Here is a 25,138-nt window from a genome sequence, read left to right on the forward strand (position 1 = left end):
ACCCCGAAAATCAGTCAATGAAGATAGATTTATGTCTTGATGTGAGGCCAGGGCCGTCGGAACGGGGGCGGCTTTAGGGGTGGCCAAAGCCGCCCCACTTTCTTGCTTAACAAAAATTGAAAATTTTTAGGGCTAATTTTCAGGGCTACGCTGTCCCACGTAGCAGCTCGTCGTTCTTAGGTGGTTGGCTCACGACTTCTCAGGCTTTCTGTGAATGAGACCATGAAATGGCCCCAAAACGCATCTCCAGCGATTGGATTTTCAAAATTTTTCAGGGGAGGGCCCAAGACTCCCCTTCAGAAATAAGCCTCGCCATTGAAAGATTCCTTCCGACGGGTCTGAGGTGAGGTTGATTAGTGTCGATTATGAGGAGTCAATATTCACAACCATCTACTTTCAGGCACAAAAAAATAACAACAGATATCAATTAGTTTTTTGACAACAATTTTACGTTTGCAGTGTGTAGAGAAAAAACAGCTTCCCGTGAAATGATTTTTCCTAGACTTCGGGTGTCCGTCACTGTCGGTTCACTTCAAGTGTTTGACAGCATTGAATTTGCCGATGTGAGAACTCTTTTTCAAAAAAGAACAAAAAATTCAAAAAGCGCTAAAACGTTTGGTCTAGAATTTCTTCCTGACATTTTCATGGGGCGCACGTGCCCCAGTTCCCCCTTAACCCGCCCCTGAATGGGCTTCCATGTTCAGCGCGGTGTATTGTTGACGAGTTGGGCTATCCCGCACCAAACATGATATAAATCAGTTGAAATCAATAGACTAAATGCTGTAGTTGTCTGCAATTAGTTTCACAGTCCTCATTTTGTCGTAATAGCCCCATTACTACATCAGTGTTATACTAATGCCCTAAATTCTGAATGAATTCAGCCAGGTCTAGCATAATGTTCGCAGCCCAAATCCAATGACAAGAATTTTGATAGAAAAGCCATTTGTAGCAGGATTCTGGTTTAACCAGGCCATCGTGGTATATTTTTACAAAACAGCCGTTTCTCGAAGGAACTCCTGCCACGTCCTCCTCCGTATCGTAATCGGGTTTATGATGTCTCTATTTCGCGCCGCGCTTGAACTTGAAATCGCATTGCTCCCCAGCTTTACCATAAATAGTATACGTACAGACACTCCAGTCTTACACCTGTTCCTGTATTGATAAGAATATTTATCTGAGTTTTGATAATATATCCCTAGTTTACCGAGGCCACCACGTGGTTTGAATCCGGCCAAGCGATTGGTCGAGACTATAGGGGCGTCGGCTGTACGTTAAACAGCTGGGTCGGTTGTTTTCCGTTATTGAGTATATGCGCTAGCAGCGGTGGTCGATCTCAATAAGGCAGCAATTCAAACTTCAAAAAATCATCAAAATGTCTAACGATTTTCAACACGGTCTTTGCGGATGTTTCGACAACTTTGGTCTGTGCGTGATATCATTTTTCGTTCCTTGCTACACGTTTGGTAAAAACGCCGAAGCTGTGGGCGATAGTTGTATCCTGTGCGGCCTGGCATCTCTCGTGCCAATTCTCAACTGTATATTCGGTGCCAAAATCCGTGAAAAGGTTCGCGAACGTCAAAATATCGAAGGCACGTTCGTGAAGGATTTGTTATTGTTTTGGTGCTGTGCTTGGTGCGCTACAGTTCAAGTCGGACAAGAAGTCAACCATATGCAAGGGACCCAGTCCATTGCCCGGGAGTAACTTTTTCTAATCGGCGAACGCCGCGCGGTTAAGAAGATGACAATGGGTTAATGAAAAGCACTGATACTTCGTAATTAAAACGCATCTTGATTGATTATGGTTGGATTGATTCTAAAATTCTGAGGTAACCTTTTTCGCTAAATGTTTACAGTAAACTATCGTCTCGTTTGAAGCCAGAATTGTGAGCAGATCCGAGGTGTCCGCGATGTCTCGGATGGTAGTTGTTGTCGGTTCGAGCATGCTTCGGATTTGTTTTTAGTAACTATTTTGAAAAGGAGAAGGGACTTTTATTCGATAAGGAAAGAAAAGAAGAACAGCTTGCGTCTGGTGTATGCAAACCATCCAGCGCGAGACGCAGGGAAATACACGCGTACCAATGCTGAAAACAAGACTATGAATTCAGCGAAATAGAACGCTCCAGAAATAACAGAAATGGAGAAATGTATGACTTGATACCGGTATATACGAATATATCAAAATAAAAACATCAATTAACTCCAAGTATTGACTTCAAATGATCTAACTGTTAAAAAATCGAAGTTCTTCCTAATTTATAGCTGCCATCTATGTGATTAGTCGTTAAAACTATATTAGAATTTCGTATTTCTATTTTTGCTGTGAAAATTCTGCTGTTGTCGCTGCTGCTGTTGCTATTGGGGAATATTTAAAATCAATTTTACATATAGCAATCGAATGTTCAAACAAACCTATTTTCCTGTAAAATTACATGCAAATATATATACATACTCATTCTAAAATCTTTTGTATTATGTGAACTAGAACACAAACGGGAAATTGAATATACATATATATATATATATTAGAGAATACCAATTTTGCTGTTTATCGTTTCTTTTATGGGTTTTTTTTCTATTCCTGCCTGCACTCCCTGTGTCTGTATACGAGAGATCCCATATATCAGCGCTGTGTCGCCGAGACGTGTTTGCAATGAGCAAATACATGTAAATCGTGGCCGAATTACGTCAACTAATTGTGTGACTATTTCCTCGTATAGGCATTTAAATAAATTGTACGTGAATTCGTGAGAGAGAAAGTAAAAAACAACAAAACGATTAATGCACTTTCCGAGATCGTTAGTAAGGTATATTTAGCCGCATTCGGGTATAGATAGAGCGACTCAAGAGATTTATTCATTCCCGGGGAAGTAATATAACATCAAGAGGTATACCTAGTCATGAATCATACCCAGCACGGAGAGAAGAACAGCTCTACCTTGATGTACAGAGAGAGATAGATATATTCTACCAAGCTGTTTGCAGCCTAGAGACTATACAATTCGTCTGTGCCTTTACAAAAGCAACAGCTGCTTTTCTAGAAATTGATTTTTCGTTCAAGTGCGCGGGATCCATTTTCCTATGTGTCTCGTATGAAGCGATAACAAACACGACGACATCATTTTTATCATCAATATATGTATGAAATATGTATTAGTTGGTTTATATACAGTTGTATGACATCGATGCGCTGCCGTCGGTCGGCTCGCCCCGTCACCACCCTGACATTCACAGTCAGGCTAAAACGGCTTGTGGTCGACCTTTTCAATACCAATCCAATCCCGACGGCCTTATCTTTTATACTTTATATTTTATACGTAGTGTACTATCTACTAGGTAGAGGTTTACTATCTATTAGATCTAGGCCGGGGTATTTATAGGCGTATTATCTTATCTGCACCACCCGGCCGAACTGCTGGCGCCCGCATTGATGGAGTGATCAAGTGCCTGGCCCATCGACTCGGAGAGATTATTAGATCTAGGCGTATTATCAAAAATACATAAAGACGAGGTCTGATCATTTGGTCAAATTCTCCAAGGTCACGTACTATCTTATCTGGAACCGCTGGGGCACCCGCGATGGCGGAGTGATGATGTGCCTGGCCCACCGACTCGGGGATACCGTCCAGGGCCCTGTTTCACAAAAAAGTTTAACTCAAATTCTTGGTGTAATTGCCATTGGTTACTTCATTTCTTCAATGAACACAACAATTCAAACTTAACCGTTTAAGCCTTAAACTTTTTCGTGAAACTGCACCCTGGTTCTATATCCAGTCAGCAGTAGAGATAAACTCGGGTCGATTGATTTTTTTTAGTTGAACAGTCAACTGGGCGTTGCTGTGTCCGGTGACAAAGCTCGTAATGTTGTTTGTGCTCATGCAAAAACTCCAGTGTCAAGATGAAATAAATAGACACTGCATTTAACACATGTTCGTTTTGCAAAACAACTCCGATACTCGACTGCGCAAGGTGATCCACCCGCACATTGTGTATGTCCGGTTCCTGCATAATGTTCATATCCGTTAGTTCACTATACTTGCCCTGTCCATGAGTCCGCTGCTAACTCCGTGTTTTACACATCACCGTCTTTCCGCCATTTGTATTTTATAGAAAGAAAGAAGAAATTCATCGTCTTGTCGACCCGTTAAATTCACGGTAATTATTTCGTTTTAACTCCAATTAACTCGTATTTTAATCACTTCATTTTGTTCTCCATTCAATGTTTGATTTATTTAGTGAAATATATCGCTGTTTATTGCTGTTTTTAGGGGTTGAAAATGTCGGCAAAGTCGCTCATCGCGCCATCTTGCGGCGCTTTGCTGCATGTTTGGCGTGGGGACTTCTTGGTTTTTATCTGCTAAGGAATTGAGAAATTCTTCTTGCCTTTTGTTCACTAAATAATGAATTGAAATGTTACTCATATCGAGCTGTGATTGTAGTTAGTTAAGATGTTTCCACTTATAGACATTGATTAACGACAACCATCTCGCAATCATTCAATAAAATTAAATATATAAACTTCTTAGACCCTTTCGGCCTTTGAATCAGTATTCAGGATAGCTGGTTGTGGTTCACTAACATTCATAAACTCATCTGAAATCCGCTGATCGCGATCTTTGTTTCATCCTATTCAGAACAAATAAAAATGGAAGAGACAGTCGACTATGTCGCGAGGGTATGAAATATTTACCAATTATGAAATAACCGCAATTTCCCTAACTTAGTCTGTAGTTTCAGACTTTATAGATTGATTTTCAGTTTTTCAACAATTAACGGTTTATTTTATATCTACCTCTGAAGGAAGTTGTAGGTCTCATTTCGTTTGCTGTCTATGAATTCATTCAGTCGTCATGATGCGTGCCGATGCAGTGATGCGGTCCGCCCGGACTGAAACAGATATCAATGTTTTGATTTTAATGCCTTGTTTTATGTATTTTTTATGAAGAATATTAAAATGGAAGAAACAAATGACCATCACCACCACGTTGTAAGGGTACGAGGTTTACCCTGGTCGGCTACAGCTGAGGAGATTATTGAATTTATGGCTGGTCAGTATCGACAATCACGACTAGGAATTCATTCTTTGAAAAATACCATTTACAGCTACGTGTGATTGTTTTTAGGTGTAAATTTACCGCGAGGAGCTCAAAGCGTTCACCTCACGTATATGAGAGACGGTCGCCCGAGTGGCGAGGCTTACGTCGAGGTCTGTTCCGAGAACGATGTTCATCATGCCGTCAAAAAACATAATAATCACATGGGCAAACGTTACATCGAAGGTAAATCCTTATTTCCTTAGAATTGGCATTTCTTCGGTAGGAAAAATGGTAGAAATATCGCTTATTCTTTTTTATTTGTGTTTTATGGTTAAAACGTTTTATTTTGTGATTTAAAGTGTTCTCTGCGACGAAGAGCGAGATGGACTGGGTCGTTAAACGTAGTGGTCCGAATCAATCGAATAATAACGACGCGGTAGTCCGTTTGAGAGGACTTCCATTCGGCTGTTCTAAAGAGGAGATCGCTCACTTCTTCATGGGTGAGTCTGAATTCGATTTATCGGTTCTTAATGAGACATTTCTATGGTTTGAGGATTTTGAGAAATTAAATATTTTGTGAATTTTGCAATATCTATACGATACAAGATGAATTGAATGCTAGAGGTGTCGGTACAAAGTTTGTCTCTCTAACGGTCGTGTGAATTGAAAATATCTGTACTGTATTTCAGCGAGTTTAGATACTTAACCCTCACATCAGGGAATTCAGAGACTCTTATGAGTATCAGGGAAATGGTGTATATGCATTTTTGCGATCTTGTTCTTGCTTGTGTGACTACTGCTAGTATGAACTCTGTTACTATAATTCAGAATGATTTCTAGTTCAATTTCAATTCCGCTGCTAGTTTTGATATGATCAAACTGAAAGCTACTATAAAAATAGATCGGGTGTTAGGATTAAACTCGTTGAATTACGGAATTCTCAGTGACCTCTCTATAAACATGTATATGAATATGTATGGCCTGTTTATTAAGGAACTAACCAGATTTAGATCGTCCACCAGTTTCATGTTATATCTATTGAATTCCTCCTCCTATCCCCCACTTTCATGATAAGAATCCTATTGTTTCTACAAGCTCTTGTTTTAGCAAGAACCAAATATCTTGTATCTGTTTGAAATGTTGTTGTTGATGAATTGCATTGATTTTCAGTTGTATTAAATGATATTTTTCTGTTCGGGTGTGGTGGGTGTTTGTAGGGTTGGAGATTGTACCCAACGGGATATCGTTCATACAGGACCAGCGGGGTCGCATCACGGGGGAAGCATATGTCCAGTTTGTCAGCCCGGAAATTGCCGAAAAATCTCACGAGAAGCACAAGCAGAAAATAGGGCACAGGTGGGAGGCAGGGCCACCCAACGAACGGGTGTGGTTGGTGGTCACTTTGGTTTACATTTTCTCTATTTGATTATATCTATTACTGAAATTATTATAGTTTATTGTCAATTTTAGATAAGTATTGAAAATAATTGTTAAAAAAAGAAACTTTCTAAGTGAATTGCATTATTTAAACGGTGAAACTCGCTTAAAACTTGTCGCTCGTACTTGTGACTTTAATTACGATTCTTGGAAAATGAATATACAAATTGTAACATGAAAATAGAGGCAACTTTAACTATGCGATGATTTAACCGAGTTTGACTGTCTTTAAGAAATTAAATGTTTGGATTTCGGTTTAGATAAATACTATAGGATCTATTGGGCTGTGTTCTGGGAATTTCCATAGTAAGGGAGGCTCTTCAATTCATTCGGATAAAACCATTCCATGGGTGCTCCAGTTGCCAGTGGGCCTCGGTATTTGGATTCAAAATAGCGGCCTGTTTTAAGGGTCCCGGAGAGGTGGAATTGAAAAGTTGGGTCAATTACTTATGACTAACAGTTATTTGGGTCTAAAAGTCATCCTTAGGAGGGTTTTCCAAGAACAGCCCAGTGTAATATCAAATATTTGGCATTTATTGAAATAGATTTAAAATGAAAAAATTTTTTCTCATAATTTTGCATAGGTAGGTATCTCTTAGAGTAGGAACAAAAATTTATCAAAACAAAAGAAATGTTAGGTTAAGTTAAGTATGTACGAAAGACCAGATTGTATGAAGTATTTGTATAATCCTGGTCGCGGTGTAGTTCTCTCTTACTGATTGCCGCTTCGTTCGATGTTGATTTTCAGATATATCGAGATATTCAAGAGCAGCATGGCCGAGGCTCGTCACGCGTTGAGTCCGTATCGTATGAAGAATCCGATGATGAATCGACCGGGACCGTACGATCGTATGGACCGGTTTGGAGGCGGAGGAGGTGGCTGTATGGGCGGAGGAGGTAACTACGGAGGTCTCCGCGGCAGAGGTGGAAGAGGAAATCTTAAAGGTAAAGAAAACGACGAAAATCGAATTTAAGAAAACTTCATTGATGTTATTATAGTTAACCTGGTCTAACTGATTGGGATCAGGGTCTCAATGACTCCTTAAAAACTCTCTCTAAACAGAAAGTGCTTTTAAAATGACTGGAAACTCCTTAAATTTGAGCATAACACCAAAAACTCTTGTCAATTTTAAGAAATAGGCAATAAGTAAAGTCCGTAGTTGTACAGAAAACTACGCCTGAATCGATACAGTTGGGACTAGGATTTTTGTGCTGAATTGGAAACTGAGTTTGTTATTGTAAAGTATATAAATTAGCATCCATATCGTTACAGGTTTCTATGATGAGGATTATGATAACGATTATGGATTCGGAGGTGGTTTCGGATGTATGGGAGGAGGTGGAGGTTCGATGGGAGGTCGTCGAGCCGGAATGGGAGGTCGTAATAGATTCATGGGAGGAGGCGGCGGTGGCGGTGGAGGTGGAAGTGGAGGTGGTATGGGTGATAGGAACAGTACACCCGGTTCCTCGTATCAGAGTTGTACCGGATTCTGGGTACATATGAGAGGTTTACCATTCCAGGCTAACGAGGAAGATGTCATCGAAGTGAGTTTTGATTTCAAGTTTATTTCATCGTTGTTTTAAAGTTATTTCATTAAGAGTCATGAACTGTTTGTATTTGTCAAATGTTAAAACTGCTGGCGTTTATTTTACAGTTTTTCTGTCCGAATCTGAACCCGGTTCACGTGGAGATACACTATAACAGGGACGGACGTGCATCCGGCGAAGCTGACGTCGATTTCGCTACGGCTGAAGACGCGAAGAAAGCAATGGCTAAAAACAGAGATAGAATGCGTAAGTTTTTGGCGTTGTAAAATTCAATATCGACCTTTTCTAAATTGCTTTTCAAATATCTTGTCACTTAAGTGGTCTCCAAATGCTTCAATGTATCAGACTTATTGGGACAAAATGTTTTCTTACATCAATCCATGAGCTGATGACCAGTTGTCACTGGCGACATGTTTTAGTCCCACGAGATCCAAATCAAACCGATTTAACATTTGAATGTATTGTTGTGTCTGGTATATTTGTAGAACACCGGTATATAGAGTTATTCATGCACACGACCGGTAGTGGAAGTGGATTCGGTGGAATGAGTGGAAATGGAATGAACAACATGGATAACATGGGAGGTGGAAGCAGTGGATTCGGTAACATGTCCAGTTATTCATCTTCAAATAATAGATTCACAAACAATGGTTAGTATCGATGCAGCCACTTCTCCGTTCACCTGTGAAATACAGGGAAAGTTGAAATCCTGCGTAATACGAGTAGATTTAAAACAAGTAACAGCAATGTCTTTACTCGACGATGATTTGATGTATTTTTACAGATAGTTTCGGCGGCAGCGGATTTAATAATATGAGTGGGGCAGGTATGAACAACATGGGCGGAGCTGGTATGAATAACTTCAACAGTGGAAGTGGAATGGGAAGTGGAATGAACAGTATGATGGGTGGAAATCCGAATTATACGGCTTTCTCTTAGATTCATCGTCATCTCGCGTTTTAAAAATGTACTGTAAATTTCCATTGAAAAAAAAAATGTAGTAGAATTGAAAGAGTGTAAGAACAGCCTGAGAGAGGCACGGACCGCGGTGATAACATCGAGTTCACTGAGTATTTAAACGAGAATACTTGAGAGAGATTGATAAAGGGTTTTATGTGTCGTAGAGTCTTAATCAACCTATCGTCAGTCTGTCACCAGTTGATATTTTTATCTGGAGCGATATTTTGTAAATAATAAAAATCCACTTGTAATATTTTAACCCGTTGTACAGTAGTAACGAACCCCACAAGAGACTAATCGTCACCGTCATCATTTCATCGCATCATGTTTTCGATATATCGAATTCACTCTTCATTCCATCATATTTTTGTTGTCGTGACAACGTTTTTAATAAACTTTGATCAAATACGTCTACGATGAAAGAAAGATAATTGCATTTTCATTATTATATTTTGTACATTTTGCTGCCACTGATTTCAAAGTTGTTTCCAAAACAATTCATTCATATGTGTTTATCAAATGTATAACAATATGATTAATAAACTTGGTGTTTGTGGTCTTAAATCTGTTGGTTCTTCTAGTCATTTATATGTGTGGATGAGGATGTCATTAACCCCTTCACTTCCTGGACGACGACTGGTCATGACAATGTAGAAACTTTCTTACTAGCTCTGACCAGACAGATGCAAGACTTATGGGGCTCATGTTGATACGCAAGTGACCATGTAGTCTGGTTATACCATGTGACCAATTCTAGCCAATCAGAAGCTAGGGTTAGGGTTAAGCATGTGGGTCATTTGCATACCAGATGGCCATCTCTGTCCAATCAGAAGCTAGGGTTAAGATTAAGCATGTGGGGTCTGTTTACACCAGGTGATCAGCTCTAGCCAATCAGCAGCTAGGGTTAGGGTTAAGCATGTGGGCAGTTTGCATACCAGATGGCCAGCTCTGTCCAATCAGAAGCTAGGGTTAAGATAAAGCATGTGGGGTCTGTTTACACCAGGTGATCAGCTCTGATCAATCAGAAGCTAGGGTTAGGGTTAAGCATGTTGGTCATTTGCATACCAAGTGACCAGCTCTAACCAATCGGAAGCAAGGATTAGTGACCATGTGACATGTTTATTTACATTAGAAACCACTTGTATACATTTTACTGAAGTTCAGAATACAATGATCACCGATCCTTTGATAATCCACAACAAACAACTCCTGATTACTTATAATTTAATCAGGGGATATTTCTGATATTTGGTCAAGGGTCAGGGGATATTAGGGAACTTCTTATTCCCTTATCTGTTAGATCTCAAGGGCTAGTCAAACAGCTTTCAATCTGAAAAAAAAAAAACATTTCCACTTTTGAGATGTTTAACCACTTGGTGGTTACTAAAGAATTTCTCCATGGACAATCTACAGTCTACAGCATCAAGAGTGAAAAGCAATAGTGAACAACTAACTAACCAAGTACTTTACTAGACAATTTAATTTATATCTTGTATAATATCACATATCCTTCTAAAAACAAACTTAACTATTTCAACATACATTAAATACATGTTATTTTTGGTCTAAATCAGAAAATAGTATCAAGGTTCAGTAAATCAACGTCAGGTATTTCTGTTCAATTGATTTTAAACAGTAAAAGACTAAGTAGAAACTGTCATCACGAGTCGTACATATTGTGTCACATACTGTATAAACCTGTTATATGCAATTGAATGAATTGAACTTTGAGTATTGTAAATACTTGACATTCCAATTGAGACAATATTCAACCCACATACCTCTAGATATCAATTCACATTCGATATCATTGCGGAAGTACTTGAAACAGGTTATTAAAAAATGAATACGTCCCCATAATTCACATAACAGTGCACTTACACTAAAGTGTATTCAATTAAAAAATCAGTTTCATCCTGGGTCATTAACTAATAAATTGGTTCCAATTTTACACGTAGACTCATAGTAAATTCAAAATTAAAAGGCCCACCGGGATGTAGGCACACTAACAAGGAAGTACAATTAGCGGTACCAGGAACCATGAATCCAGGAAGTATTGTATAGTCAAACATAACATTCATTCCAATTAATCTATAGAATACATTAAGTTACAAATATTGAAATTCTATTTTTTTTTATATCGATGAGCATTAAACAGATAAGTACAAACGACTATTACAATATAAATACGTACAAACACAACAGATGCACACGATGAAACACTGGAAATATCTAAGAAAATATACACTGTCTATTTCATCATAATAACAATAGGGGTCAGCACATGTTTCTCATCAGAATGGAGAATTCATTCCTAACTTTGTGCCGAACTGTAATCGAGCTCTTTTCTGGTAACGTTCTGCCAGTCTGAAAACAATAGATAACGATTTCTAAATCTGGACGCGATTCCATCGTTGAAATCTGACTCATTTAAAATGAACTGATTTTAACTGGATACTGATGACTTATAAATGAAAAGGCAATACAATTTGAGATTTCTGATAATTGACGGCCGTCTTTTCTCTAAAGACCCAATACTCACTTAATTTCTGTCAGTTTAATGAGTTCACTGATTGGAAGCAAGAAAAACGGCCAGATAAAAACCAGACACCAGGAGGCTATGGGGATATCTTTAACCCAGCCAATCATTGAGCTGTTTCTATTGGCTATAGCTACTGAGATACAAGCGTATAATAGCTGCAATACCAAACTGAAATATAATCAAATCATCTATTCATCACTAAAACATTACACTATACAGAAAAGTTTTTTAAGTTTCTGGAACATAACTTGAAATTCACTTGATTCAAATTTCAAATAATGTAGAAAAGCAGTAATATATACATTCTCAAAGAATTTCTATCAAATGACAATGGATCAATATCAAAGTATTTTTTTCAATGCTTAGTCATAAATATGGATAACCAGTGTGTTGGAAATGAGTTGATACCTACATAGATGGTACTGTAATACACCACAGAACGTTACTAAACGGTGGACGCCTCCACGTCGGGTAATTCACATTTACGAGACTCACTGATATACAAGCTGAAAATCATATACAAAATACATTTCAATCTATTCAGCATGATTCATTTTATCACAAGTAGTAGAAATACTTACTGAAACACAGAACGAGCTGCAGAACAGTGAGATTTTGTGCGATCGAATAACTACCCGTATAATCCGTACCCCAACCATTCCACGAGGCTGTCGTGCTAGAATTCCTAAAATACGTAACAGGATGATTCGTGAGAAAACACGACCAATGGACTAAACTAAAACTATGAGTCTTCCCCGTTTAGCAGCGCTAGAGACTTTGAGTCCCGACGATACTTACATGTATGTGAGAAGATTTTCACAATTTCTGTGCGGATTTTTCAGACAGATGTAATATAAACTGAGACCGTATGATAATAAACAGATCGCTAGAGATGGTATGAATCTGATCGCCGCGTATAGCAAAAACTCCAAAACCGTCTGTAATAAAAAGTAAACAAATATGATTTCAACGAAAACAACTACAGTAAGTTGTTCTAGGAACAATTCATTAGTTTAGTGCTGATAGAAACAATTCCTTTGGGTCATAGCTTTCCAGACTAGACTACCTGATATCTTTAATTGTAGTAATTTTACCAAAATGAATGTTCAAATTGAAATGAACTAGAAATTATTCATGGAAGTAACGTTAGTTGAGTAGAAAATAGTCTCAAATGGTAGTCATAGTCAGGTCTGGCTGTCCTAGGAATGAAATCAATGAGCCTACAGTATATCTCATACCTTGCGAGACAATGGCGACTTATCTTTAGTAGCAGCCTGACTCATAACGACCGGATCGATTTCATTACCCATCAACGACAAGGCTAAAGCGGGTAGAATGAGACAGATTAACCACAGTAGGTGGCGCCCGGTGAATATCGGCGGTAACAATAACACAGACGCAGCGAACTGTATCAACGTCAGTGACAGGTAGAAACAGAGTAGAGTTTGGAATGTGTTACGCATTGATTGAACATGAAACCGCGCCTGAAATACACAAATTACAAACAACATTAGTGGCCAACTACTGATCAACAGTTAGACTGTTCATTAAGTACTTCATGTGATTAATTTTCATCGTGTACATAGGCAAAACTAGCATATATCTGACACGCTTCCTCAGCAGATGAGTTTATAAATAAAGATATAAACATCAACTGTTAGATTACACGATCATTTATATGGAATCATGGTTAGTTAGTGATTCAGCCACTAGAGGGCCGTATGTGGCCTCTTAACAGCTAAGCAATATGCATCAATAAACTTTCAAGTTAGTCTTGTCGTAATCTCACTTATAAACACTTTCTCCACATTTTAAGTAATTTCTTAATGTTTTATCACCTATGTATAAAGATATGGTAAGAGTAAGATAAATATTTTGTGACTGAATTCTGTATTCTGTACGCAGTATTCTGTTCTCAGTATACTGAATTTTTTACTTTGCTTTATAGTAAATGTTTAAAATATGGAGTATATATTTCAATTTACCTCAGCAATTAGTTTAATATAACTGATATTAACATCTCTTCTATTAGCGATTGAACACGGTAAACTTTGTAAACTGTTCGACATTTCCATCGGTGAAATGTGTTCATCTTCCCAGACATCGACTACCGGTGACTGTTTAACACAGATACGAGGATACAACGGTTCAACTCCGATACTGTAAATACAACGGATAACGGTTAGCGTTTGAACATTCCGTCTGAATTCAGTTTGTCAGTTTAGGAGTTATATTCACCTTAGATCAGCCTGTAAGAATATAGCCGTGTTGAAGATATTCGCTGAACTGCCGAAAACAAGAACAACTTCACCATGTTCCTGCATTATCTTTATCATTTCAGTAGTAGCTACAAATAATCAAACACTTTTAATACATACTAATCTTAGTGGAAAACAAGTCTTAGTGGCAAACATCTTAGTGGCACACTAGTCTTAGTGGCAAACATCTTAGTGGCACACTAGTCTTAGCGGCACATAAACACAAGTCTCAGAGGCACACAACTCATAGTGGCACACAAGTTGACCAAAATGATTGATCAAAGCAACCCCAAGTCAAAAACTGAGTACAGTATTTCAGACTCCTCAGTTTTGAATCAAAGTGATAAAATATCAAAACTTGAATCTCAGCTTACTGAAGAGAGAAACCTTCTCTAAAATAAGGAACACAAACTAGGTAGGTGGCGACACTAATCTGAGCGGTAAGTGGTTAGTTATATACGTACTGTTATGTGTACAGTCAGTGAACAATGAAACCAATAACGGAACGTTGTCAACACTCTGAAGATGTGGACGGATATTTTCGATGCCTTTCGGAAGTTTTGCCTTTGAAAAAGAAATAAAGAACCCATTGAAACAACAGTGAAATATTGAAGTCACTGAGGAGGTAACTGGATTTTTTCTTACCCGATTAAGCATGTCATAAGCCATGCTATCATCAGTATTATCGGTATAATTAGAAGTAGCCTGACTGCGTGCTTCATCTTCAGCCGCTGCTTGTAACAGTAATAAATCAGTTTCATGCGTCGCGTTGACGACACGATTCTCGCCGTTTCCGTTTGTTACGATCACGTCCGGATTGACGTCTGCCCTTGAAGGTCGTCTCGATGATTCGTCGATCGGATCTTCCTTAATTTTGATTTGAATTGAAGATTCGTCGTCGGCTCCTCTGACATCTGCTCCCTTCTCTCCGTCATCCTCCGAGTTGAAACCGGGTGAGTTTTCGCTCGCCGTCGAATGTTTCGGACTTTGCGATGAATTCGACGATTCACTCGTTTTCTCACTGAGTAACGATATGTGACAATTCCAACCAGATTCGAGACCCATTTTCTCGGAGAACACCTGAAAATACAAACATAATCAGAAACAGTGAATCGCTGTGAATTGAGTCAAGAAACATCTATTGTCAGCAACAAGGCCGCCACTTTACCCCCTTATACAAATTGCTAGAGTTATCCATGTCATAACACAAAATTCCTCAAGTGAATCTACAGCAGGTGAATGGTAATAATTCTAGGTTTGAACTGTTAGTATTTATTCATTCTTCATGAAACACGTATCCGAAAAAGAATCACTTGGTCAATAGCACATCCAAATTCCTTTGTCAAATTTGTTTTGTCAAATTCCCTGTTTTTTCCTTTATATTTCTGATTGCCAGAGATTTCCAGGTTTTCCACATCACCCTGTCAATAGTTTACAGGAATTCTTACCCTGCTGCGAAGTTCATTTTCCTTTGAGAAATGTACAAATCGAATGCAAGCATTATCCAGATTCTCAATTAGTTGAACGATATCCTACAAAACAAAACATAATAGAATATTGAGCCGGGAACGGGAGGGTTACAGAGGGTTCTCCTGATGATTTATACCGTACCCCTTTAGCGTGATATTGCATGGTGATCATTCCGATGAATATCTGATTGCATTGAGCTCTAAAACAGCTATCGACGTCGCACAATGAAAGCTGACTGGATTGACTGAGTAATGAATCCATACTGTGAACGCGTGGTACGTTTGATAATGAATCTTTCTTCACTCGACAGTCTAATGATTCTACGTCCCACGAACTGAAAAACACAACAATCTTCAGTTAACTTAAATTGAGATGAACTTCCAGTAATTTTGAGTGAAATAATGGTGAGACTGATAAACCAGCACGCAGCAGTAGGCGATTACTTACTGAGTAGGAGTTGGACTTCGATAAACTGAGTTGATTTCAAATCCTTCCTCCGGTAATTCGATGTAGATATCTTTGAATTTGGTACTGATTTTCTCGGTGAGGGGACAGTAAGAGAACGCTGAACAGTAAGCTGACATACTCTGACGATGATAGAAATCGAGCACTCGACGACTGCAAAATAGATAACCTTCTATACAGAAGCAATCATAAACTCTACAATAGATCATAGACTATATTAGACCCTTGACAATTCAAGAGGAAGAACACAAACGAAGAGGACTTCATTCTCTATAGTTAGCCTTACCGGTCTGAATCAGTGAGTGAACATAGATCCCGACCATTCCAGTAATCAGAACACAAATCGAGTAAGATATCAGCAGTGCCTTGTGTCATCAACTGAGCCATTCCTACATAAAACCACAAAATTATTAATCACTATCAGAACCTGACATCAGATCAGTTTTTTCCAAGAATTGTGGATAGAACTTCTACTTCTACTTAACAGGGTTCCCACAGATGAGGGAAATAAGGAATTCTAGATTCATAAGGATAATCAGGGGATTTGAATGGCACAAGGAACAGCCCCCACTAGAGGATAAGTTATGACTTTTCGTTCAAGGGTTACAGGGTAATCAGGAGATTATGGATTCTCTGATTCTACTTACCAGAATTAGTCTCTTTAACGGCGACTGAGATCATGTTAGGCATCGGTGTTTTATGTCTGATGAACGATCGGGTTCTGTATAGACGATCATGAGTTCCCGCGTCAGACGACTGAAATTAACCAATCATAAACCATCATTACTGAGATAAGTTTTTCTTGAAAATAATCAAATTTACAATAATATTCGTAAGCACCCTAAATCTTACTCATCTTGTCATAAATCAATAATCTAGGGATTAGTTTCTTTTAAAAACGAATCTGACCTTCAAACTATTTATATGTATAAAGCACGTAGACTTTTCTCTTGATATTTCAACCACCTCAATTATCATTCTAACTACAGGTAAAGTAAATACTGTATTTTCACGATCTAACGCTCACTACTGGTTATCTTACAAAATAACTGCAAACCATGTACGTTTAATATATCAGTTGCGTCTAAAGTTAAACTGTTTCATGTAGCGTCACACTATTAGGTGGTTTGTGATGGATGTTTTCTACTGATGTTGCATTTTGAGTGTGAAATATACCAACGTAAATTATCCGGTTGTTAGGGGAAGATGAACCCATACAAAAATAGATTTTCTTTTTAATGAGAAAATCGAAGATCGAAGGAAATAATAATAAGAAAAAGCGAAGAAATTTGGAGGCGCATGAAGCAAAAATGAAAACTAAATCCCGTTTATATGGCAAGAAGAAAAAGGCGATCATTTCATCAGGAATGACAAAACCTTAAAGAACTTTGTAGGATCAGGGTCTGCGCTTCGCTGTACCTTACATACTATGAAATGATGAGTTATTTTTGTTTCTACTAGAATGCTCTCGGTGTGCCATCGGAAAAATAAGCTAGCAGCAAAACCCTTGTATGAAATAACAGCGTGCAGGGATGAACAAAATGAACATCGAAATAATATGATATAATATATCGTATATGAGTAGAAATATCTATTGTACGAAAATACGGCGTAAAAAACAACGCAATAATGAATGAATTCGCTATATGACTGATAGTTAGCGGATTAAAAAAATTGTTGTGTGGATAAGAAAAATTTTGAATAAAAATCATCTCAAAATATCAAATTTTTTAAAATTTTACCCAGTAAATTCACTGAGAGTCTGGCGTTTACACTGGTATTCTCGATGTACTCAAAAATACTAGCGTATCTTATTAATTTGCGATGATAATGAGATGATTTTTTATAAAATGGATTATTTGGTATCAAACCTTTCTCCTAAAATAGCGCATATATTCGAACCACCACTGTAAGGGAGAAATAGCTGACAAATATGAAATACACTGTCTCTTTTCTTTTTATATTCCGATGACTTCACTAGGGAGATTGTGTTCCACGTGAAAATCAGTTTACTCAGCATGAGTACTGCACTTTTACTGCACAACTGTTCTAAGCCATACATTCAAAGTATGAGCTTTCAGTCAACCGTCACTTGTAGTGAAAATGCAGTGATAGCGATATCGAAAACTGAGACCCTGAGGTCCTGTGTCGCTAGGCTCCGTATTCAACTTTCCAATCATGCATTCTATTATGATTTAAACTTTTAATCAAGCTGATAAATCTTTAGGGCGTATTCAACTGCTCGGTAAAATTCATATAAAGCTTTGGGTTCATAATACGCTCGTAAATTGTGGTAGAAGCAACGGACTTGAATGAAGAGTTGATCGCAACCTACCACATGTGAACAAACCAAATTCAAAGACTACAAAAATCACAGATCGATTAGAAACAAAACTACACATTATCAGTAAATGCACAATTAAATTCATTAAAAACAGATAAAACCAAAACATGAAATTCCTCCACGGAATTTTGAAATACACACCAGATAAATTGTCATCAACAGTCTCAGGTAAATGATTTGTAAATGAACTGTTACTTACAGCATATTTATACATTCCAAGATGCGTCTGAAGATCGAATATATTCATCGCTTCATCGGCGAAACCGATCTGTTTCGCTAATTCGCATAAACATCTAAAAATACACGGAAAAATCCGGTTAATGTTTTACAAAAAAGACGCAGATTTTTACACAGAGTACGATGCTCATTTCCCCGGGGAAAAATACAGCGTATTACTAACAAGATAAGAGAGGGAGATAGAGATGACGAATAGCTAAATACCATTCACTGAAACAATCTATCAATCGCATATAACAAAATGCACTTCATAAAATCATTAGATAAATCAGAGAGCAACATTTTACGAACAACTAACAAGAGATTGAAACCGATGCTTAAAAATTAGACCGATATCTAGCCATTGTTTCCCAGGGCCTGTATTCAGACTATTTGAAAATATATTCCCTATTAACAATCATTCAATGTAGGATCATCATTTAAAACTTGAACAGCACTTATTTCAAAATCAACATGAATTAATATACCGGTTAATTTGAGTAGTAAAATTGAGTTGTGCAACTATCTCAGTTATATATTAAACTTCAATGAAATAATAATTCTCTACAAAGCCAAAAAATGTCCAGTATGATTCGGCGCGATATTTAAAAAGCTTTTAAGCAAGAAACAATTCAATTTAGTATAAAACGAGAACGATTCTGATTAATCTGTGACTGGAACCCATTCGTAACGGACTAGGTTAGAATTAAACCGTTGAAGATACCGTCAAAATGAGAGAATATGAGACACGAAAGGCTATAGTAGTCAGAGTGATTCAGTAGTAGAGATATTCCCAGAAGAAAGTGACCGCTACAAGTGAGAAATTCTTTACGATGAAATTACGTAGTGTCACATATTTGTTTTTCATGAAAAGTAAACCTGTCCCCGGCGTCTCTTATTTACCTGAGTTTAGACTCCGTTTCCCTACAATACATAAACAAGAACATAACATAAAAACCAACTGATGATAAAACCGTAAAACCCTGAGCAGTATCGGATATTCAGTACCACAGAGACAGAGAGAGTTAGAATGAGAATTTCAAAGCGGTAATAAAGTTATAACGGATAAAATAAGCTAAAGATCCTACTGATTCATGTAAGAAACAAGTCCACTATTGGCTGAGGTTATAAAAGGGGATGAATATAGGGAACTTCCAGATGTAGACAAATGTTTATACGATCAGTGCTTTGAAAACCGTTATTGAAAGGCTAAGCTAAAATAAGAAATACACGTCTTCGCATTACCTTCGATTAACTACGGCTATTGTATCTTCTTTCTTATACGACGCGCACGTGATATGATCAGAGAATTTCGTGTATTCATCAGCGAGTTCAGTGTTACATGTATTCAATAATATATTCAAACCCTACACAAACAACAAAACTACAGTCAATAAACTGTTATGTATGAAACTGGTGTGTTTTAGATATAAGGAGCACGTACCAATGGTTTCAATGAATCGATGTGATTTTTCCAGTTCGGATCATCGAACAACAAACCGTACGGATGCTGAAAACATTCATTCGAAATACATTCAACGTCAACAAGACACGGATACAAATAAATATGAATTCTAAATAGTCGTAATTACCTTTAGATCATGAGTCACGTCTAAAACTTCGACTTTACTTTCTTGGTAAAAACCTATAAATGTTTAAAACAGTAAAATGTTTGTGCATAGATGTCGACCCGTAGAAGATAAATTGTCCTGACCGAGTGGAGTACAAATCCTGGTTCAACATTTCCAGTTAAGAATTTTTGACTCTACGGTTAAAACATTCAAAATGAACTAATGTTAAAACAATCAAACAGAAGCGTGTGTTATAACGAACCTTGATCCATAACGCTATCAACACGTTTGATGTCGACGTGTTTTCCATCGCGTTTAGTAATATTGTTTGTTTCCACGTGTAACTCATCGTCAGACGTCTCTTCCTCCGTGAGTCCCGTGTCTTTTGGAGTCAAGAAGAAAACCTTTTCAGCGACGGGAATCGGCCATGAGAGGATACCCTTCTTATCGACGCAACAGAAAGCCTAATAACGAAAAAGACAAGATACCTCCTCAGATATTGTAATTTTGCTAGCACAATTTGCAAAGATTTTAGTAGTCCGGGTTCAGGGTCATGCCCATGAATCAGTATAACTCACTGTAGCAGTTCCGAGTGCGTGCACCATCGACACCGTTCTGGGAAGAACTTCACTTTTACCGAGCAAAATTTCTTTGAAGTTAATCGCGAGTTCGCGCCAAGTGAATTCCTCAGTAGCTTCATCCATTGAGATACTGCTATCATCGGAACACAGGTCATCCGTACTTTCCTATAAATTCATTTCAATACAATTTGAATTACAGTTAACCCTTGATTATCCGGCACTGTTTGGTTGCTATGTTTAGTTGGTTAATAACTGAGGATGGAGGAGGATCACTGAAGATAAATTCAATTGAGACAATCAACTGAATTTTGTAATCACGATTCAAAATTTGGGCAGAAATGAAATGTTCGATATTTATGAAAACGAAAAGATATGAAAGTTACCGGTTGTTTCGAGGTTTCTAATGATTTCTGATAAACAGTAAGTATTCTCGCGAGGCCGTAATAATTCAATAAATTCCATAAAACCGGAAAAACTAACGGCACAAGAGGTAATACGGCATAAACCTAAAAATAGACAAAATTAACATAGAACAATGTTCCCAGTTTTATCTGGCAGTCCAACTCATTTTAGGAACTCATTTGAGCAATAAATAGATAAAACCGTAATGATAATATTTTGATTTTGAATTGACGTTTTATTTCAAACCTGAAGAACGAAAGCCATTTCAGCCCAATGTCCGACGTTATCCTTGAGGAAAAAATATCTCATCATATTCACGAAAAACATCAACATCTGAAAATAAAAACAATCATCAATTTATTCATCAAACAATGATTTCATCAAAAATGGGATTATTGTGTTTTTACTTACGAAAACAACCGGAACGATTATTCTCTGAATAATGACTGAACCTATTTGAAACTGTTGATGATGCAGGATACTCTCGGGTTTCTTATCTCCGTCTTCTAGAGTCAGTCTAACGTATTCAAACGAATCAATCAGTTCCAGAACATTCACTTTCTCACATTAGTGGTGGTCTTTGTATTTTTGTATATATTTATTCTTGTTTGAATTTTGCATGATTTTTCTATCATGTATTGATTGAAATATCTATAAAATATCCTATAAAATGCCTCTATGGTTCACCGGTCCCAGGTAGAATTCCAGTTCCATTTGTGAGCGGTGAATCATGAATGACCGGTTTCCTATAAATTGTCAGATTTTCTGTGTACTGATGCATTTAACAGCAGTACAGGATAGCAAGTACTAAACAGTACAGGATACACAAAGCTGTAAGTTGAACTATCATATACATTTCATTTCTGAAATATTAGAAATTGTTGATATCCCCTTTTTCATGCGCCATGCGTTTTTTCCAGTTAATGAGAAGAATAAGAGAAAAGAAAAATTGAATAAATGAAGAAATAAAAGGTCGGATCAGGGCATACAACCTTACTCAGCCGCAATTCAAAAGCTAGGTGAGATTTTTTTCCGGGGACATTGAAATTCCTTCCTAAAGAATATATGATATTTGCCAAAAAGGGGACGGGGTCTACAGCTACAGTATACAGTTCCAACTCAATGAAAGTACTCTATCTATGTCGTAAAAATAAAATCCCCCACACCAAGAATAAAAGCGTAAATTATTCGACATTTCGACTATATGCTAATAGTCATCTTTTAGACAATTTTCCTGAATATGACTATTACAATATAGTCGAAATATCCAATAAATAGAAGCTCAAGGAAACATAAGTTAAAGATACCTGAGATTTTTCACATAAGGAGTCTCTAGTGTGATATGAGGAATTGGCTCGAGTGGTTTACGACCTTTAGGAGCCGTAGTCGGTGCTTCGCCTTCGATTGTTGGCATGAATATATCACCGGGTACGTACACCTTCGCTTCATCGCTAGTAGAACCCTAAAACAACAACAAAATCGTACGGTGTATTCACTAGAAAACAGGACAATATCGTGAACTATCAATCCATCAGACGCGTACCTCAACTTCTTTACAATGCACCTGAATCTCTTGACCTGGCCGCAGTAAAATGAGATCACCTTTGACTAGAAAGTTTGTCGGTAAATTGACTAGTTCGTTATCACGAAACGTCCATTGAACGGAGACGCACGGAGAAAGTGGACTGTTCAGATTTAAATAGTTACACGGATACCACGCGTTCAATTTGATACATTCTGAAATTAAGTCGATTGAAGATCAGTAGATAGTAACCAATTCATCACAAAACTCCATTCATTAAATTTTCACTGAAAATCGATAGCAGAGTTCGAAGGTATGATACACGAAGGTATGATACATGAAGGTATGATACACGAAGGTATGATACACGAAGGTATGATACATGAAGGTATGATACACGAAGGTATGATACACGAAGGTATGATACACGAAGGTATGATACATGAAGGTATGATACACGAAGGTATGATACATGAAGGTATGATACACGAAGGTATGATACATGAAGGTATGATACACGAAGGTATGATACACGAAGGTATGATACACGAAGGTATGATACAGGAAGGTATGATACACGAAGGTATGATACACGAAGGTATGATACACGAAGGTATGATACACGAAGGTATGATACACGAAGGTATGATACACGAAGGTATGATACACGAAGGTATGATACACGAAGGTATGATACACGAAGGTATGATACACAAACTTGCACACAATAATGACTAATGCCTATTTGAACTTTGCTTCAGCGGATGTCTGGTGACAATTCTTTAATACTAAATTGTGAAATGGATTAAAAATTGATTTTCTAGTTCAGCTACCCATCTGTGCCGGCCCTTTAAACACCTATAAAAACTGACTGAGCCAGGCCACCCGATATCCTCTCAAGCAAAACTGAAATAGACATCTATACTAGTGAGTTAATCAAGATCATGATTCAGTTTACCTTCTAAGTTGCGCAAGACATCTTTGGTTTTGTTTACTAATTCAGTTTGTTTGCACTGGTCGTCCCAGCCGGTCATATAGACATTGGCCACACCCAAAATCAATAGAATCAACGCTTCCAACACGTACCACACATATCTGTTCGATGAATAAAATAAGGTAAGAAGTAAAAAGGACAGGGATGCTGGGTGGGGGTTGTTGTGTCTGTGTAGTGTGTGGGGTCCATGGAATAAACTTACCTCGAGTGATCATCAGTAAAGTAGAAACTAATGAGTAAAAATACGACCATGAGAATGATAATCACGCAGTCAGGCCAGTGAAATACTGACTTTTTATTGTGATGATAGAAAGCTGAATTAGTGAATTTTTTCGTCCATGATTTTTGGGATTGTTGAAGTTCGTAATTGTTTAATTCCTGTAGCAATTCCTGGTATAATCGCTGTAAACCTTCCCGGCTGCTGAAACCATTCGTCGTACCCTCTCCCATCGTTCAGTTCCTTTATTGCATTCTCTTTCTATCCGTTTTACAGATTTATTCTTCAAAAAATTAAAAAATACAACCAAAAATTTATTCTCTGGCGCTCAACGACCTTGACGCGATTAACATGGGATGGTACTAAATACTGACAAAATTCGTCCAAACCAATAAACTCGCGCCGGGCTGCTGGCGCAAAAAATCACCCCATCCTAGGTACCGTACAACCCTACCGGTACTAGGCCTACCTATAATCAAAGATATATCATACTAAATGACATTTCATATCATTCAATTATATGACAAATTTGCCTCGTATTTATTCGACCATCATTTCCCAGACACAGACTGGTATTTTGCCCGCGCCTCCACTCTCGGTCGCTTCATTCAAGTTGATGTGCCGGGCTTTTTACCCACTTTTGTGGGCTTTTATGTTTAGATGTGAAACCCGATCAAAATGTTATACAGCGGGTTTCCTTATTAAAATAAATGCAATAGAATTTGCCCCTTTCGCCGACCATCAACACATCTTAAACGACTCCGACTCAGATTGTCTCTCGAGGCGCCGGGTTTCGGGGGGGGGGGGGGGTAAATATATATTTTTAATGAGTCTGTTTGTCGGAAAGTTTGATCCGGGCATAAATTACGTACATTGCATTCCCGAGAAATGATTCAATTTTGTAATATTATAACGTAATCGCGTGCACGGAGATATACGTGGGGACTGTGTGGTCTGGACCACCTGGACCACTCTGAATCAGCATCAGTAATTACTGGGTTTGAACCCAGGACAACCCTGTACATCCTCTATTCAGCATCAGGACCACTCTGAATCAGCATCAGTAATTACTGGGTTCGAACCCGGGACACCCCTGTACATCCTCTATTCAGCATCAGGCCACTCTGAATCAGTATCAGTAATTACTGGGTTCGAACCCGGGACACCCCTGTACATCCTCTATTCAGCATCAGGACCACTCTGAATCAGCATCAGTAATTACTGGGTTCGAACCCGGGACACCCCTGTACATCCTCTATTCAGCATCAGGACCACTCTGAATCAGTATCAGTAATTACTGGGTTCGAACCCGGGACACCCCTGTACATCCTCGATTCAGCATCAGAACCACTCTGAATCAGTATCAGTAATTACTGGGTTCGAACCCGCGACATCCCTGTACATCCTTTATTCAGCATCAGGACCACTCTGAATCATTATCAGTAATTACTAGGTTCGAACCCGGGAAAACCCTCTACATCCTCTATTCAGCATCAGGACCGCTCTGAATCAGTATTGAGTACTTTTAATGTCATCACAACAGGGACGAACAAGTCTTTTCACTCTCGAAAGACCTTG

General features: G+C 38.1%; 3 protein-coding genes across 7 annotated transcripts; 2 read left to right on the plus strand and 1 right to left on the minus strand.

Annotated features, from left to right (window-relative positions):
- Positions 1 to 1,268: 1,268 nt before the first annotated feature.
- On the plus strand, positions 1,269 to 2,520 carry LOC141903551 (uncharacterized). Its single transcript, XM_074791715.1, has one exon. The coding sequence runs from the start codon at positions 1,373 to 1,375 to the stop codon at positions 1,700 to 1,702; it is 330 nt and encodes a 109-aa protein (XP_074647816.1). The 5' UTR covers positions 1,269 to 1,372; the 3' UTR covers positions 1,703 to 2,520.
- Positions 2,521 to 4,011: 1,491 nt separating this feature from the next.
- On the plus strand, positions 4,012 to 9,530 carry LOC141903550 (heterogeneous nuclear ribonucleoprotein H-like). Of its 2 annotated transcripts, none has more exons than XM_074791714.1 (10): positions 4,012 to 4,152; positions 4,943 to 5,045; positions 5,121 to 5,276; positions 5,393 to 5,533; positions 6,251 to 6,389; positions 7,219 to 7,415; positions 7,744 to 8,015; positions 8,126 to 8,264; positions 8,504 to 8,668; positions 8,803 to 9,529. In XM_074791714.1, the coding sequence occupies exons 2-10, from the start codon at positions 4,952 to 4,954 to the stop codon at positions 8,955 to 8,957; spliced, it is 1,458 nt and encodes a 485-aa protein (XP_074647815.1). In that variant the 5' UTR covers positions 4,012 to 4,152; positions 4,943 to 4,951; the 3' UTR covers positions 8,958 to 9,529. The 2 variants fall into 2 exon arrangements, with proteins under 2 accessions (XP_074647815.1, XP_074647814.1); XM_074791713.1 differs by lacking the exon at positions 4,012 to 4,152 and adding an exon at positions 4,530 to 4,672 and having other exon boundaries at positions 8,803 to 9,530.
- Positions 9,531 to 10,490: 960 nt separating this feature from the next.
- Positions 10,491 to 23,880, minus strand: LOC141903546 (transmembrane protein 94-like). Of its 4 annotated transcripts, none has more exons than XM_074791692.1 (30): positions 23,546 to 23,880; positions 23,308 to 23,444; positions 22,371 to 22,564; positions 22,135 to 22,289; positions 21,239 to 21,344; positions 21,074 to 21,160; positions 20,809 to 20,931; positions 20,423 to 20,590; positions 20,107 to 20,308; positions 19,866 to 19,918; positions 19,718 to 19,783; positions 19,519 to 19,640; positions 19,177 to 19,197; positions 18,257 to 18,350; positions 18,049 to 18,075; positions 16,361 to 16,469; positions 16,000 to 16,102; positions 15,696 to 15,866; positions 15,390 to 15,582; positions 15,227 to 15,310; positions 14,424 to 14,858; positions 14,243 to 14,342; positions 13,759 to 13,867; positions 13,506 to 13,680; positions 12,759 to 13,004; positions 12,319 to 12,458; positions 12,102 to 12,205; positions 11,933 to 12,026; positions 11,521 to 11,688; positions 10,491 to 11,345 (listed from the first exon to the last, which is right to left on the minus strand). In XM_074791692.1, the coding sequence occupies exons 1-30, from the start codon at positions 23,791 to 23,793 to the stop codon at positions 11,273 to 11,275; spliced, it is 4,107 nt and encodes a 1,368-aa protein (XP_074647793.1). In that variant the 5' UTR covers positions 23,794 to 23,880; the 3' UTR covers positions 10,491 to 11,272. The 4 variants fall into 4 exon arrangements, with proteins under 4 accessions (XP_074647793.1, XP_074647796.1, XP_074647794.1 ...); XM_074791695.1 differs by lacking the exon at positions 23,546 to 23,880 and adding an exon at positions 23,183 to 23,255 and having other exon boundaries at positions 23,308 to 23,330; XM_074791693.1 differs by lacking the exon at positions 18,049 to 18,075.
- Between the last annotated feature and the right edge of the window lie 1,258 nt (positions 23,881 to 25,138).

This window comes from Tubulanus polymorphus, chromosome 4 (assembly GCF_964204645.1).
Source record: "Tubulanus polymorphus chromosome 4, tnTubPoly1.2, whole genome shotgun sequence".
Classification (NCBI taxonomy): domain Eukaryota; kingdom Metazoa; phylum Nemertea; class Palaeonemertea; order Tubulaniformes; family Tubulanidae; genus Tubulanus; species Tubulanus polymorphus.

Bases quoted from the DNA above. Each gene is read 5' to 3' on its own strand.
- LOC141903551 (XM_074791715.1), top strand. From the start codon at position 1,373: ATGTCTAACGATTTTCAACACGGTCTTTGCGGATGTTTCGACAACTTT.
- LOC141903550 (XM_074791713.1), top strand. From the start codon at position 4,643: ATGGAAGAGACAGTCGACTATGTCGCGAGG. The intron at 8,016-8,125 runs GTGAGTTTTGAT...TTTATTTTACAG, and splicing joins ACGAGGAAGATGTCATCGAA to TTTTTCTGTCCGAATCTGAA. The intron at 8,265-8,503 runs GTAAGTTTTTGG...GTATATTTGTAG, and splicing joins TAAAAACAGAGATAGAATGC to AACACCGGTATATAGAGTTA.
- LOC141903546 (XM_074791692.1), bottom strand. From the start codon at position 23,793: ATGGGAGAGGGTACGACGAATGGTTTCAGCAGCCGGGAAGGTTTACAG. The intron at 21,161-21,238 runs GTAAGTAAAAAC...TTTTATTTTCAG, and splicing joins TAATCGTTCCGGTTGTTTTC to ATGTTGATGTTTTTCGTGAA. The intron at 14,859-15,226 runs GTAAGAATTCCT...TTGTATTTTCAG, and splicing joins AAAATGAACTTCGCAGCAGG to GTGTTCTCCGAGAAAATGGG.